The sequence below is a fragment of the Enoplosus armatus genome, chromosome 11 (assembly GCF_043641665.1).
Source record: "Enoplosus armatus isolate fEnoArm2 chromosome 11, fEnoArm2.hap1, whole genome shotgun sequence".
Classification (NCBI taxonomy): domain Eukaryota; kingdom Metazoa; phylum Chordata; class Actinopteri; order Centrarchiformes; family Enoplosidae; genus Enoplosus; species Enoplosus armatus.
In genome coordinates this window covers 13,782,205-13,798,544 of record NC_092190.1, presented here as the reverse complement: position 1 = coordinate 13,798,544, position 16,340 = coordinate 13,782,205, and the positions used below count along the sequence as shown (strand labels likewise).

Sequence of the window (16,340 nt, the reverse complement as noted above, 5' to 3'; positions counted from 1 at the left end):
TCTGCTCAGGCTATTAACTTATAGACTGTTGTTACAGTAAATAAATGAGAACATTTGCAAAATTAACAGATGCCAACTTGTGCTCAGTGTTTAGTGACAAAAGAGCAAATACAGCATCTATTTCACAACTGCAACAACAAGAATCCAGCTTTTTGCATGCTGGGTTTGTACAGCGTATAGAGATGAGATCTATATACAGTCAGCCAATTGTGAACATCCCACATGCCTCATCAAGTCCAACCAATCCCCTGAGAATGTACAGGATATGCAACCCAACATACCGTACTGTGGTTTGCAGGTACTGGAAATAGTAACAGAGGGAACAGTCAGTGGGTCACATCCATATCACCTCACCCTCTGTGGGAAACACACACCGCCGTGACCCTCCCCGTCCACATGACCATTGATTTTGGACATGTGAAATGCCTTATCTTATACTGACAAACTAGAAATCAATGCACGCATTTGAGGACAACTAGTAATTAATGTTGGCTCACTCTGGGGGAACTGGACTGTTGACATCGGTCAAATAAAATGACCATTTGGATAAAGTTAAATCAGCTAAAATATCATTTAATTTGACCAAAAGTAGACGTTTTGTGTTTACAATAAAATCTGTTGACAGAGGTGACACAAAACTTAACTCAATAATACTTGAAGTAGCACGATATATGGTTAATATTAAAGAGATATTCAGGAATGTTAGAATTAGCTTGGTTGTTCCTCATTGCCTTGCAATACAATGTGAACTACATTTTGTTCAATGAGAGGTTTGTGGTTTAGCTCTTATGTAACAGGAACAGGGAGAGAACTTCCTCTCGCTATCAATCAGGAAATTCTATAAGCTGGCAGGAAAGTGTTCTTGCAGTATTTCTGCACAGTCGGAAAAAACTGTTAAGAGCGACATCTTATTTAGGTCACTGTGGAGGTACAAATAAATGTGGTTGTGGTTTAACACACAATAATACTCCAAAGGTCTGTTGCATGCTTTTGAGCCTCCCTGGATTTTGGCATATAAAAAAATCCCTTAGCCTGCAAGAGTCTATATATGCATCAACAGCTGACGATCATAAAATGCCCCATAAAGATTCAGATTAAAATCAAAATTGTGAAAGACTCTCAGAACTACAGAATCTTCTCACAGTTTCTCAACATACTCATCCCCACCCCAACCTCTTCAAATAGCAGGAAGCCCCTGAGGCCAGAGCCTCAACCAAAACAATACAGAGTGCGGCTTTAGCTTCTGATGGAAACCAAAGTGGCTCAGTGGTCCGCTCTGATGTCACACACACACCTACTTTCACATATTTGAGGAAAAAAACACAAATTGCTCATAGTGAGATAACATAAATAGTTTTGGCACTACAATTCGGATGAATAACTAACACAAAAGCACGCGCGATGCAAGCTTTTGTATGAAGAAAATATGTGAAAGGACAAAGTAAAGAGAGTAAAGAGGAACTTTTTATACATTTTATTCCCTTACATTTGTAGTTTCTTGGTCTTTTGACAGCAAGGTTTCTCTCCATTCTCCACCACCTCTCTCTAGGCTCCTGAAATCTGATCTACGCGTTTCCCCCTGCATTCCCCTAACCCCCCCCCCCCATGCCTGAGTCCTCAGCTCTGCCCTCTGTCTGATCTCGCGTTTCTGCAGACCTACAGCAGATTGTTTATTTTGCTAGACACAGAGGAAACATGGATGGACCCTTCATTGGCTGAAGATTTACTGCTGAGCTCCAACCAGGCTCCAGTGTGATGTGCATCTAGAACAGGGCCCCCCGATAACAGCAAGCTTAGTATTCTTTTCACCACTGACAAGGACAATTGGATTGCCTGATTGGGGAATACAACATTAGATGATCACATTGTGGTATTCAGCATAAGAATAATCCACTCATTCTACTAATCGTAGATATAGAGGATCATTCAATAAACCACATACACCATATACATACATACACCAATGTCCTATCATGGACAAAAAAACCCACATCTGACCCTTTCATATGTCTTCTTCAGGGTGAGCTTGATGATGCTGGAAAAGCACACCGCATTTCCCCAGAGATCATTTCCGCTGAAAATGTATGAGGCCTCTCTGCACCACTGATGTCCTCTTGTAAGTGGTGAGGTCAAGGCATTAGACAAAAATCACTTTGAGAGACTCATTTCTCAACAGCAAAACATTTCTCTGCTCACTTTATTGTGCACATTTAGCGTATATATCTGTCTTAATTGGCTACATGTGACAAAGACTGATTACAGGTCTGAAGGCCACAATAGTTTATAATGAACCCGAAGCAATCAGTGTATCCCTCCTCTTCTTCTTCTTCTTCTTCTTCTTCTTCTTCTTCTTCTTCTTCTTCTCTTCAACATTTCGGTGTGTATGGGTTATTGAAGTGCTCATACTGTGGTCTCACAATGTAGATACACATATTGTTGACGGAAGTGCTTCACTGTGAGCACACATTGCCTTTCAGCCTGTGTGAGTGTTAGCTGATAGTAATGCATGGTGGAGCTTTGTGGAGGCCATTATGATTCATGAGTCACACGAGGGAGAGTGAAGTAAGTGCATTCAGTTCTTACTTTGGAGGAAAGAAAGAAGGAGAGAGAGAGCGATCAAACAGAGCAGATCGCCACATGAAAGGGATTCATAAATCTGTCTCATCATGTTCGCACTTTTCTCATCTTTAGTGTGGTTCACTCTCACCCAGGCACAGCAGGTGAAGTTGATAAAGGATGCATTGCAGAATTTTTTTTTTCCTTCCATCTAATATTCTGATGTTTTTTTTGTAACATATCAATATCCTGAGCAGCCGGCTGGGTAATAGAATTTCCTCCTCAGGAAAGATGAACAAAGGGAGGATTGAGGACCGAACAGAAAGAGAAAATGGTATGAATAGTTATGGTCAATGAAATGACTCATATGCCTCACCCCATTTTCAATTATCAAATCATTGCTTATCAGTATACCACACTCTAAATGACTTTTTTCTTTACCAGAACCACAAGACAAGAGTTATGTCAGATTGCTGTAAACCCAGAGTTCAAAGCAACCATGATGGCCTGCTGTTCTAGGAATTCCCAAAGTTTTTCATATGAATTGAGGTTGTCCGTAGCACTCTGGGAGTGTAAGTCATTCTTAGCAGGAGCAGAGGTTGAGGCTGGAATGTCAGTGAGGGTCAGAGACAACAACCTCTGTGGCAGGACCCCGGAAAACGATCCCTGGAGGAGCCAGGCCGCTGGAGTCCCACTGTTCTGCACTAATTCACACTCAAACTGATGATGGAGACAAGAAATGCTCATCTGCTGATGCTGCTCCGCCATTTGTAGTCAGTTCTGAATGGCTCATTTTACCAAACACATACCTCCCTGTGTACAGCGATTAAAAAAGGTATGCATGTTAGTTATTAGAGTACATCCAAGCTATTAATATTAGTTGATTTCAGACTATAAACTGCTGAACATTGTGGTGTCTCACACAAACATGAGACCTATAGTTTCAGTTTCTTTCGTAGAGAGAAAATAAATTTGTCAATCAGAAATTCCAAAATCTTTGGCTGTTACCATGGTGAGATAACAGACACAGCCATGTGGTAAAGTTAGGTAATGAAATATGCAAAATATCCCAGGAGACGCTGTTATGCATCCATGAGGAAGGTACAAAAAGTGTACTGTCGGCCAACTGATCAACATATTTCAAATGCATCATGAGGAAAATCTGAAACAAGTAGAGCCATATTTGGAAATTTCACTAATGATAAATTATTATCATTGTTTATTGTAATCTTTATTGTATGAAGACATTTTTCTTCATTAGATCAACTTCTAATTTTGTTATTAAGAAAAAAGGCAAGTAATGTAGAGTTATCAGTACCAACATATTATGCTAATTTGTTATAAAGCTTATTTACTGCACCTTTAATACCAACTGGCAACATATTCATATACATTTGGAAAATATTAGATGGAAATTGTGGCTATCAGCACAAGGGGGATCTGATTTTTGATTTTTACACTGCCACCACGCTGACACTTGAAATTATCAAATGAGATTTACAACATAAATGACCAGTTTCACTTGGTTTCGTAGCTTCAGTGGGTTGTATACAATACTCTGCCTCTATGCTCTGAGAATCTTCAATAACTAAAGGTTAAAGACGTTAAGACATACCTGCATCTCAATAAGTCACTCTTAGCTGCCATCTACTGGTCATTCTTTTTGTACCGATAGTATTTCTTGGGTTGCTCTTTGCAGGGGAAAGAGTTCTCACTGCGGCACATAAAGCATTCTGGGACATGAGTGCATCTAGGTAAGGTCAGAGGTGATACACACATCAGAAATATAAACCTAAACCATGTGCAGCCATACCTCTACATATAACAATAGAGGTCTGGTGAAGAGAAAAAGCATTAGTTGTGTAGCAACAGGAAGGACATTAACCCTAATGTCACTAGAACAGAATATTGCATCATTACTCACTTACTGCAGGCTGATGCTGAAAAAAAAGGATGCATGCAGGAAAATCACTATTATTATTTTATTTACTTACTATTTTAGCACATTTTGCATGAATGTATTAAAAAAAACTGAATGAAAATACAGTGAAATACAGTGCCTGAAACAGTTGAGTACATTAAGTTACGGCAGTATTCATGTATGAATGTTTATGTTTATTGCTCAAGCATAAACATAAGGTTAACAGTCTACATCAATGCCAAATTTAGAAAAAGAAAAGCTGCAAAAGAAGCACAACCATGTACAGTAAAATGAACTAACTGTCCAATGTGTGGCCCATTTTCTCCTAACAACTGAATATTCTATCATCATCATTCAGCATTTCTTTCTCATCAGGGATTTCATAAGTTTGGCTCTGAACGGGTTTTTAGAAGTGCGTTGGAGGGAGCATATGAAGCCTTAACATCACATGTTACTGAGTCTTGGCCTCAACATAATAGCCTGATCCCATGTGGTATAAATTGTGGCTACCAAATTACTTTTTTAACCATAAATATCACCAGGGGGCACCATAGCTCAGCAAAGCACACCTTTATACACTGCTAATGTTTCTTGATGAACAGTCAAGGTACTCTCACTGAATGTAAACGTGAATTGTTTTGTCCAGAATATATTTCACAGATTATTTTTCATTAAATATTTGTGATATTTGTTCTCACATTTGCAGAAATGTATCGTAGGAGCTTACGTGTTGGCTGAGGTTTTGTTTGTACTTAACTCATGCTTTACTAGCTAACCTGGTGTCAGTTCACTGCCTCTTTGTCTCGATTTTATGTGGTGGAAGCCAACTTAACTTCTCCGGAAGTAACCCACCAAGGCTAGGAATTGTGGGTTTTCTCTTCATAGTGGTGGTTTTCAAGGAGTAATGTGGAACAGATGGGAATGTCTTACCTGGACGGTTGTGCTTTCACTGTATGGCAAAACCATAGAGTCTTTATCAACAGTCTGTGGGATTCTTATTCCTTCTGCATATGCATCAGGGTGAGGTGTCCCTCTTCATGATTAGTCTAATTCTTATATTTGCTTAGTAATTAAAACGCTAACTTGTGTTTGCTGACCTCCAGTGGTGATAGTTGTCATTGCTGAGGTGATGTAAAAGTGTACTCAACATGTATTCAGTACACACTGACATCACGGTTGGCTGTGGTTAAATGAACAATGCACAGAATTCGATTTTGAATAGACCTATTTCACAGCAGACATTTTGATTTGTCATAGTATTAAAATCACAGGTGTTACTAATAACATTAACAATGGCGCTGCTCTATTCAAGTGTCCCAGTAAGCCATGACAGTGTGACAGAGAGCCAGCATGCACAACACCAGGACCTTAGAACAAAGCAGCTAAATGAAATTTAGCAAAATGTCATGTCAAAATGTTTTCTGTGAAAAAGGCCTCAGGTATGACTCAGCAGTCATACAGATCCAGAAATAACATCAACAAAAGTGAAAAATTAGGAAATATGTGTTAAGAAGTTGTTTTTAGTTAAAATTTCAGTTTAATGATCTAAAATTGAGAAATAAACTATTCCAAAGTTTAGGGGCTAAGACAGTATATAATATAAAAAAGATACATGTTATATCTTGTCTTCATGTCTTTTATGTCTTACGTAAAGCACTTTGAATTGCCTTGTTCTTGAAAGGTGCTATACAAACAGGCTACGCTAGAATAACCCTAACCTAGCTCCCAAACTCACTGTATGTCAATAGTTTTTAGTAATTTAATTAATTGCACAGATGGTACAGATGGTAAAGTGGTGTTTAATAAAATTACCACACTTGGGCCCAGCAGCACATTTTTTTTGCCTGTGGGGTCCCTATGAGGTAAATCCGGCCATGCTCAGGCAGGATCAGTTCTTTCAACAGAACTTCTTGAACGTTCAATAATGTAAGAAAAACATGTTGGAGAGTAAAATGAGCACAGCGCAGCTCTAGTTTGGGGACAGTTTTCATGCACGACAGTCGGTTTGCAGACGCGTAGGCTGGAAGAACCCTCACCAGCTAAACACCCAGCTCTCCCCTGAGCTGCGCGCTGATTGGCCGGGCTCGAGCAAAGGCGGAAGTCTACAGAGCAGGGGGATTCCCCGAGGGAAGTTCCCAACTCGACTAGGCTATGTAAAACATACATTGCCATATCCTCTCCAGCGCTTCGTAACTTTGCATCTGAAGATTAGGCGACGACGCTGAGGTGGTGTCAAAACAATAAATTCGACTTTAGCAGTAACTCGAATGAAGGTAAGAGGACTCTCATTCACTGGCAGCGAGGGGGAACTGATCTGGGGAGTTGTTGCTCGGTCGCTTTATCCACCGCCGGTTGAATGAGCTATGGCTGACCGGTCAGTTACAGTTTAAAGAATACGGAACTGTGCGGATTAGGTTTTGAATGGCACTTTAAAGCGCTCCACTGCTGTGTCTCGGTCGGCTCCGACGTTAGTGTTAATGTCCTTTTCTAACTCAGCCTGTGGGCTTAACTGTGGCTTCACACAAGAGCCGTTGGTTTGCGTCACTGACAGGTACCGCGTTACTATGACATTCATAATGAAGATGGATCAGTAATTGATGAGCAGCTCCGGGTGAAACTGACACCAGCCTCTTTCTTGCTTTGCATCGTCTCAACGCGTCCGTGTTAACTATCACAACAGTTACGTGTGGGGTTGCAATTGTCCCAACAATTGCTCAAAAGTTGTTTGAATGTCAGTGGACGAGAAATGGCAAAAATGTAAGGATTGCTCAGTGGTCTGATAGTAGTTGTGCAAGAAATTGCAAGTGCACTTTTACTTTTGAGTAGCTCAGCTGCTCGTCAACATCTACAGCACATCATTTCTCACAGAACTAGAACAAGGCATCGATTGTTGAAATGTGAATATAATTTTGCTTCTGTGCGTAAGCTGATATTCCTCCGGAACTGCCAATATTCTTTGATAATAAGTACAGATTAGTACAGATTAGTACAGATTTTACTCAGTTTTGTCATTGCATCAGTAGTTTACTTAAATCAACCAAATTACTTAAGGAGTTTTGACCTCTTTCTCTAACTTTAAAAGTGTGTGAAGACAAGTTGGCCGTGTAGAAACCTTATAAAACAAGCCAAAAGGGCCTCTAACTTCATTTTCCACTATTCAAATAAAAGTGCTGTGTTAGGTATTGTGTTTCTTTTGGTAAGAATAGTTTTTTTGTATGTTTTAAGACGTTTTGTGATTTCACTCACAGGGCTCATGTCTGCTGTGTCAGTGATGATTGTGGAGCACACGGCATGGAAAGGAACATTGGAGACCAGCTCAACAAAGCCTTTGAAGCTTATCGCCAGGTCTCCATCGAAAAGGACAATGCTAAAAAGGAGCTGCAGCAAATGGTAACGACGTGAGGAGAACAACTTTTTCAAACTGTGTGTGAAATGGGCCAAACATGCAGCACAAATGATAAGCCACAGAGTAGCTTGCATTGCCGGGTTTCACAAGAAAGATTTTGTAACTAACTTACTGAAAATGTAATTATAAAATAACAGAAACCTCATTTTTTACAGACTGAATATTATGAGCGATACACTCAAAAACTTCAGAAGCAGATAGAGGACCAGCAGCTGTTGATTTCAAAACTTGAAGCTAAGTTATCAGCAACGAGGCAACCACCAGGTTAGTGAGACTCACCAGATGATCCCTCTGCTTATGTGCCGACAACATAATGTACTCTTGCACTGCATTGCTTTCTGGGCATTGAAATTGTCAGCAAATTGTAAGTGTAAATTGTGATGGATCTGTGTTCATCTAGCATTGCCTCCCATACAAACCTAACTTAATTTTCCTTGTTTTGGATTCAAAGGAGAGATGAAATGTGAGCCTTGCAACCATCTCCTCGATGGGGCCGGCGCTTATAGGAAAACACAGTACCCGGTATGTTCGCTGTGCTACAGTGTGCTCTTTCTGTGTCTACACTATGGGAAAACTCCAATATGATGGCCCCCCAAACTGGTTTTTCTTTATTCTATGTGTGTGTGTGTGTGTGAAGTTGCACACACACACACACACACACACACACACACACAGCTTCCTCTCGCTTACAAACACACAAGCTGATAGCACTTCTGCTTGATGCTGTTGCACGTTAAAGGGACAACAGCAGCTTAATTTAAATAACTTCTTCATTCACCACAGTGCCTCTCTGGCTGTACAGCACAAGTCAGCCTGCAAATAGAGCATTTTTTCCGTGTTTCTAACCCTTGTTCACACAGCTCTAAAGCAGTGTGCAGATAATCACATGATAGTTAAGAGGAATTCTGTCCTTGTTCACTCAGTTGCTCTGATCGGAAGTGAATGTCTTGTTTTCATTGTTTTATGCTTCCACTCATTTGTTTCCCAAAGATTCAAGCAGTAGCGGAGACTTAAGATGTTACATTGCTGTTGTAATATTTTACTCCACACAAGGTGTATCCACTTTCACTTCACCAGATGGTGCTAGAGGATAATATCGCTGCACAGTTCAGCAGCTTGAGCTTTGCTTGTTATTTAACCGGGCCTGGAAACATTTTTCACGAGTAAAGATACATTTTGTGATGTGAAAACAAAATTGCAGATGTATTAACAATATGCCCTTGGATAAGTGTTGCTAATGACCACTATAAATGAAATGTGTCTTGTTTTCCAGGAGAATAAAGGCATTGTTGCTGTTGCTCCTAAAATTCCAGTCAACAGCAGCGTTGACTAGTATGTGTCTCTTTTATTTTTTTCTGTTTTTTTCTGTTGACATTTTTGACATTACAGTTAAAGAAAGTTTTTTTTTTTCCCCCTCACTCTTCATTTATTTGTTTGTCAGTCAGGACATGCTGGATGAATTTGAAGCAATTCAAGGGAAATTCCGGCAGATTCGGTCTCTAACCAGACAACAAAAAGATCACCTAAAAAGATTCCATGGAGGAAATGATGCGTCAAACGGTAATGTTAATATTTACCAAATATTACCTGCCGTTTTTTTTGTTTTCCTGTCTTGTTTCCTTAATTGAATTACTTTAAAGAAAATGTGTTGAATTGAAATAGGTTTGTATATGTCATAACAACTTATGAGTTTACTAGCTTTTGCTTTGTTCTTTAAGATAATTAGAAGGCGACACCTTAACTAGCACTGTACTTGAATGCTTCATTGCCCTTTTGAACCATGGCTGGCCACCTCTGAAAATAGCGCGAATAAACACATTTGAATAATTCCAGTGACAAATGTATGATGCTGGCTCTGGACACCAGCTGTATAATTAATAATATAACATAATTATTCATATAATAATTTATACAAAGGTGTGATAAAAATATTTTCTGTGATAAATGCGTGTCGAAATGGCCTGGATTATATTTTAATGTTTGCAACTTCTCGAATCGTTGCAAAGCTCAAATGTCCTTAAAGCCAGCGCTGGAAGACGTCAACATGTTGACTGAGACAGAAAAACTGTGTAAAAATCTCGTGTTTTTCTGCCGTCTGACAGATCAGCGGTTCTCCATGCCCATCCAGTGCACAGACGGTACAGCAGAGGCAGAGGCACCCTTTTCCTCAGCGCTCAGGTCAGCAGTGGATATCCCACTCCTACCCACGTCGCTGGCATCCCGTGGCGCCAGCCCCGAGGACAGGGACTTAGTAGACTCTCTCACCAAACTCAGTGTCAAATTCCCGCCCCCTGCGGACAGTGAATATGACTTCCTGAACAGTGCTCCGGAGAGACACATTGGTCTGACCATGCCCATGAAGCAGCCTCTAAGTAGTGTCCCCTCCACACTGGTAGAGGAGGAGCCCGTGCAACTGCCCATGCCTTTTGTTTACCCTACATCCCCCTCCCACTCTACATCACCCTCACTCTCCCAGGAGAGCGTGCGGGGACCCCAGCAGGTGAGAATCACAGGAGAAGGTCTGAGAAAACTAGTAGCAAATTATCAGTTTCTGATTGGTCTTTGCTAATGGAGGAGTGAAACGGTGTGAAGTCCAAAAAAAAAATCCCCTTGGCTTAATTTGAAACGTATTACTGTGTAATGTGTGCTGAGTCTTTTTTTACTTTAAGCATGGATGCTCTGGTTATATTTGGCATCTTTGCTGGAAAGTGTGAGCCAGATGGAAGCACATTACAGTGTCTGAATCTGATGAAATGAGTATGATGGTTAAGTGGGATTTTATTTGCTGATGTGTATATATGTGGAATAAAAAATTGTGAATGACACGCAGTAAGATCTAAAAGTTGGTCCAGTTTTTCATAATATGATTCTTTCCCTGGATTACATCAACACAGGCATTTATAATAGGCAAGGCTGTTTTGATAGTTTGGATGAACACATGAATAGTAAGATAATTAAACACTTTTGCCTTTACTGCTGCTGAGTATTTGTGCAGACTGTTGGGTTGCCAGAGGACATGTTCCTTAAAGCAACAAGCTACTTCAACTTGAAGGCCAAGCGGTCCAGCATGCTTTAATCGAGTGAGTGTAAGGATTGTTTAGAGCATGAATAATATATTATTTTCTTTGATTCATCCTGCTCTGCAGCCTCTCTGGAGCCCTGAGCTGTGTGATGCAGTTGACGCGGGGACAGAGCTGGCGACGCCTCAGAGCAGCAGTCCTGATAAATGTGCTTTCTGCCACGCTGTGGTTCCTCAGGACCAAATGAACAGCCACCTCTACTTGCATTTCTCGCCTAAGAATGAAGCCGACAATTGACAGTGGAAGCAGAGACTGATGGGCCGAGGCCACAACTACTCCAAGACTTACTGTATTCATGGTCTAGTCCTTCCTGCCATGAAGTATATGCGCTGTACTGGATTTGAAATGACACTGCAATAAGACTTGAATCCATTTATTTAATATTGAAGAATTGAATGGTACATTCTCTTGCCCATTATATTTTTCTAATATCACGCTGAGATTTTACTCTAGTACTAAGTGACGATGATGCATAATATGGTATATATGAGCAAAATAAAGTCGACATTTACTCTTGCAACATTTTTTTTTTTATCATTTGAATCGTTTCCAACATGCAAATGTAAAACAGGTTGAGATACTCTATCCTTACATGAAGACATAAGGTGGACGAGATGTGTATTTATTAACTTTCCTTCTTTAACACGTTTATACAGTTTTATTTTAAAACACCATTTGCATTAATAACATGCAACCGTTTCTTAGGCAATTGATGAAGATTTACTTTGTGAACATACATTTGCAGTAATTTCTGCTGAAATAAGACACCTTTGCCTCCTTATTATGTTATTTACAACTTTGAGATTTGAAATTTTAAAAGTTAGCATGCCATGTGTTCATTAAAATTCTCCACACAGATGGCAACACATAACATTAGGCACAAGCCCATTGTTCAATTAGATGCCCAATTACCTTGCTATTTATATAGTAATGGTTTTTACCGTTGACAATATTGTACTATGTTTATTCTATTAATATTTACTTAATAGGTAAATTAACATGATATGACGTTTTTATACAAAGTGATAAAATGAGACTTTCTAGTTTCAAAGGCTACAAATGAATAATTATGGGAAAATATGACAGTTTCACACAATGTTAAAGAGACTGAACAGTGAAATACAGGACATTTGGAAATAGAACAGATGATGTTTCAGTGACTGTGTGAAAGCACATATTTTACAGTATGTGCAGTACCTAACATTTGACTAAACCTGAACAGCGGCATCAGCGTTTGACTTCCACAGTATTTATTCACACCTTTGCAAACAATTGCAGTGAGTTTCACCATTCAGTGAGATGATGTTTGAGGACACTGTGTGTGTTGGAACACGTTCGATGTGCAGAGAGGACCTCGCAGCTCTTCAGCTATGGGCTGGTAACACTTGTGCTGGGTAGATGAGCTGGTGTGAAGACTGCAAACAGCCATTTTTTCCCTCTTTATAAGTGTTGGGCCTTGTAACTCACTTCTCATAATCAAATACTGCTTAATAGACTGATTGATTTGTTATTTCAACCTTAACTGATACTTGGCGTTGAGCATTTCACTGTGTTTCATAAATAAAAACTGTGTAAAAACTGTGATGTAGTAATGCCATCAACTATTCCCAACTAGTAAGTCATTAGACTAAGATAGAAGAGCACTATTAAAACACATCGTCTACGTGGTCATCATACATGTCATTTGGTGTATTAACAAAGGTGAATATTACATATTGATCTAATGTAATGTGCTAAATATAATGCATGTTCATTTTGGAGTGACATAAATCACATCATTTTACATTTCACATCACATCATGTACACTGAGGGGAGAATTTATTCAGATTTTTTTTTTTTGGCAAATACATATCCCTAATGATCCTCTCTGGTTAATCTGTGAAGAGTCGGACATTGTGCAGCCTGCATGCTTTTCTCTCCGGGATCATGAACAGCTGCTTGCTCATAATTATGTTGTCATTCATTGTTATTTGGAAGAGGAAACTCATACTGACAGCTAGGTTTTGTGTGTGTGTGTGTGTGTGTGTATTTCTGTACACTGTATATTTACTCGCTGGTGTATACATTTGTGAACTTTTTGAGAAAACTCCACTTTAGCTCTAAGGCATTGTTATTGCCATAATTTCCATCCGTAGAATATGAGGGCCATTTTTCTCCTTGGGACATTTGCTACCAGAGGCAGCAGATTTGAAATAGATTTAAGAGCTACAAAAAAATGAAAGAGGACAAAAAAAAGGAAAAGGAAATGGATTGAGATGGAGAAGTAGCAGGCTGATTACAAGGTGTCAAAATTGCCAGGAGCAAAAAGGTGAAAGCAATCAGGGGTGAGAAGAGTGCAGCATTCGTGAGGGGCAACTAATTATCCATCTCATTTGTGGAGAGAAGCATTTGAGGCAGCTCTAGCCCACTGAATGGTGACAGATTGGTGCGGAGGAGAGGGGAGGTGTTAGAACAATGGAGCCCAGCTCACCATCATTACTGCATGCTAATCAGCAGTGCTTCTGCACCACCAGTCGGTGCTGCAGAGAGTTCGGGGAGAGAGGGAAGTCACCGGCTTCAGGGGACCACAGTCATTTTCGAGCCGAGTTGAGAGGGAGGATAGTGACGCACAGTATAGCTGCTGGCTCTCTTCCACCGCTTATTTGAGCTTGTAGGTTATCCTATATGCAGAGGCTGGTCTGTGTGGCCTGTTATCAGCTTGTACTTACAAGATGAGCTGATTGTACTGGAGTGTTTTTTAGTGGACTGAGTGGAATAATAGGCCACTATGGTGTAACACAGAATATATACGTGTGGCAATGTCATTAAAAGATCAGTAGAATAAGTTTTGAGATTTTAGACAGTGACAGAGTAATTTAAATCATACACCCAAATGACCATGACACTTAATAAATGCACCCACTGTCTACAAATTAAAGTTAAAATAAAGAAAATGGACAATGACAGAAAAAAACGGAAGCAGTAGAAGAAGAATAAAAGGAACATGAACATGCTATATGAACAGAAAAAAACACTATGCTTCAAAAAAAGATTATTCTTTGCCACAGGTTTTGAATTAGTTCCTGCAGAACTCATTGATTGAAAAAAATCAGTCATATCATATCAATATGATAACACAGCTAGTTTGTATGTGAGCAGCACATCTCCTCAGATGTGTTCAGACTGAATTAAATACTGTCATATGTGGCTTTAAGCAGGGCCGCTACAATAGTGTTTAAAGATGGAAAATGCAGCTGTGTATTTCTGAGAGCATTTAAAATCTACACTCATTCATAACCACAGTCTTGTAGTTTAATGGTAAAGTTGAAAGCACTATTACATTAAATGTGCAGCCCATAACCCAGCTGCCACAAAAGACCCCCCCCCCCCCCCAAAAAAAAAAGAATCAAACTTGACTTCCACTTACCTTTGTTTACTGATGGTTTGTTTACATCCACAATGGGTGTAGACACAGCTGTTTTGGGGTTCGCAAAACACTGAAAATGAAAATAAAAATTAAATTAAATTTCTAAGTTGTAAGTGCAAATTTACTTGAATCTAATGTGTTAAAGAAATGACGTACTTGTCCTTTTTAGTTATTATTATTTTTGTTAAAAGAATGGCTTTTCACAGTACTTTTTCTTTCCTCCTGTTTTACACCTATTGACAGTTTTTATATTGTGTATAATAAATGTACATTAGTTTTTGATTCTCAACAGTAGTTTTTCTTTTCCTACAGACATCAAATATGTTTATCTCTGTCTTGTTTCTGACATTAATTGATATCAAGAACTCATTGCTTAAAATATATTATTTCAACAACAATGTTAAATACCTCAACTTTTAAACAAACATATCTCTTTTTTTCCTCTTTATTGGCCAGTAATTGGATCATAATTGCAGTAGACAATAGACAGATGAGGCACCACTCCACCAAGTCATTATTTTCAACAATTACTCTTCTAAATATTTAAACAATGTTTATCAGATCGTGCCATTGCCAAGAAGATACAACACAAGCTGGGGGAAAAAAAAAGAGATTGTTAAAGGGTTTAATCAAATGGAAACAAAACAGAGAGATAGCAAGTGGATTAAGGTCACCTGTCTAGAATGCCCTCTTCACATCAATGTCATTTCGATAATTAACAACTTAGGAGAGAAGCATATTCAGCTGTCTGTGCACTGGTCACCGTTGGCATGAGAGACTGCCAACTCTCATGGCGTTGCGAGCTGAGAGTATCACCTCACAGTTGTCTTGCCATGCGTTGGTTCTCCTCGTGCTCTCCCGTGCAGAAGTGGTGGAGCTGACTTTGTGTTCGATTAAACGTGTTGAAGCCATCGCTGCCTGTGCAAAGTCTCAGAACAGCCCCGCTTCCATTGTGTTTGTCGCGGTGCTGGTCTGAGAGCCCTGATTTCTGGAGCAGAGATTTGGCAGTCACAGCAAGTGATGACAGAGGCAGTGGTGAGATCGCACCCAGAACCCCAAAGGAGGCTCACATTTCATGGGCTCGTTCAATACACAGAACACCCAAAACAAAAAAAAAAAAAAAGCACCGATCAGTGGAGTCTGATGATGCCATTGTTCTGAAAATCACATTGTTCAGCCACCGCAGCAGACACTACTTTTTTTATTTTTTATTGTTTACTTGTGGAGGGTTGGAGTGTTGGGCATTTGTAAACTTCTGAACTTTTTTGAAGACATTTGGCTGCCAGTTTGAAATAATTGTACGACTGAAAGCCTGGCTCTCAAGATGTCATCCTCCTGTTATTTTATTGTCGCCGTTACATCAGCGTAGGTTGTTTTTTCTCCTTGACACATGGGGGTGGGATGGACCATGGGGATGTTTGTGGAATGGTAACTCGCAATTCAAGGGTTAAGGCAGCATGAAAGAATCCATTCTCGGTTTAATGACCTAGCCTTGCTGGGCGAGGACGACAGGGAACATGCTCTTGACTTGTACTGAATTTGCCAATTAACACCTCCAATAACAGGCTGCCTCTGAACATCACAAATGTAGGGAGAGGAGGAGCAACCCTCATGCACTTTGTTTTTCAGCCTCTGATCCTGTAATGATAAGGTCTGTGATTTCTTCATATGTGGAAAATGATTTTGCCTCACAAATTTCGTAGTAGAATAGTAGAATATTTGTATGAATTGTTGCAATTTGCTTTGAGATAAATCCTCACTCCACGAGCTTGCGTGGTCACTGCCTACCAGACTGGCAGTGATGTTGGAAATATTTTATTTTTCCACGTGCTGCTTGAATCCTTATGTAGTTGTTGGACATTCTATTTTTCCCACATGCCCATATGGCCATGTGCAGCTTCAATTAGACACATGGCTGGTATCTAAGATACACCGTGCTTGATTAGCTTTGTCCCTTCTCTTATTGTTAC

The 16,340-nt window shown here is 39.7% G+C and overlaps 1 protein-coding gene across 1 annotated transcript; it reads left to right on the top strand.

Moving 5' to 3' along the window:
• The first annotated feature begins 6,631 nt into the window (after nt 1-6,631).
• tank (TRAF family member-associated NFKB activator) lies at nt 6,632-11,448 on the top strand. The gene is made up of 8 exons (XM_070915094.1): nt 6,632-6,750; nt 7,726-7,867; nt 8,039-8,147; nt 8,335-8,405; nt 9,157-9,215; nt 9,325-9,443; nt 9,986-10,383; nt 11,030-11,448. Exons 2-8 carry the CDS (start codon nt 7,769-7,771, stop codon nt 11,198-11,200), a joined length of 1,026 nt encoding a protein of 341 aa, XP_070771195.1. The 5' UTR covers nt 6,632-6,750; nt 7,726-7,768; the 3' UTR covers nt 11,201-11,448.
• The last annotated feature ends 4,892 nt before the right edge of the window (nt 11,449-16,340 follow it).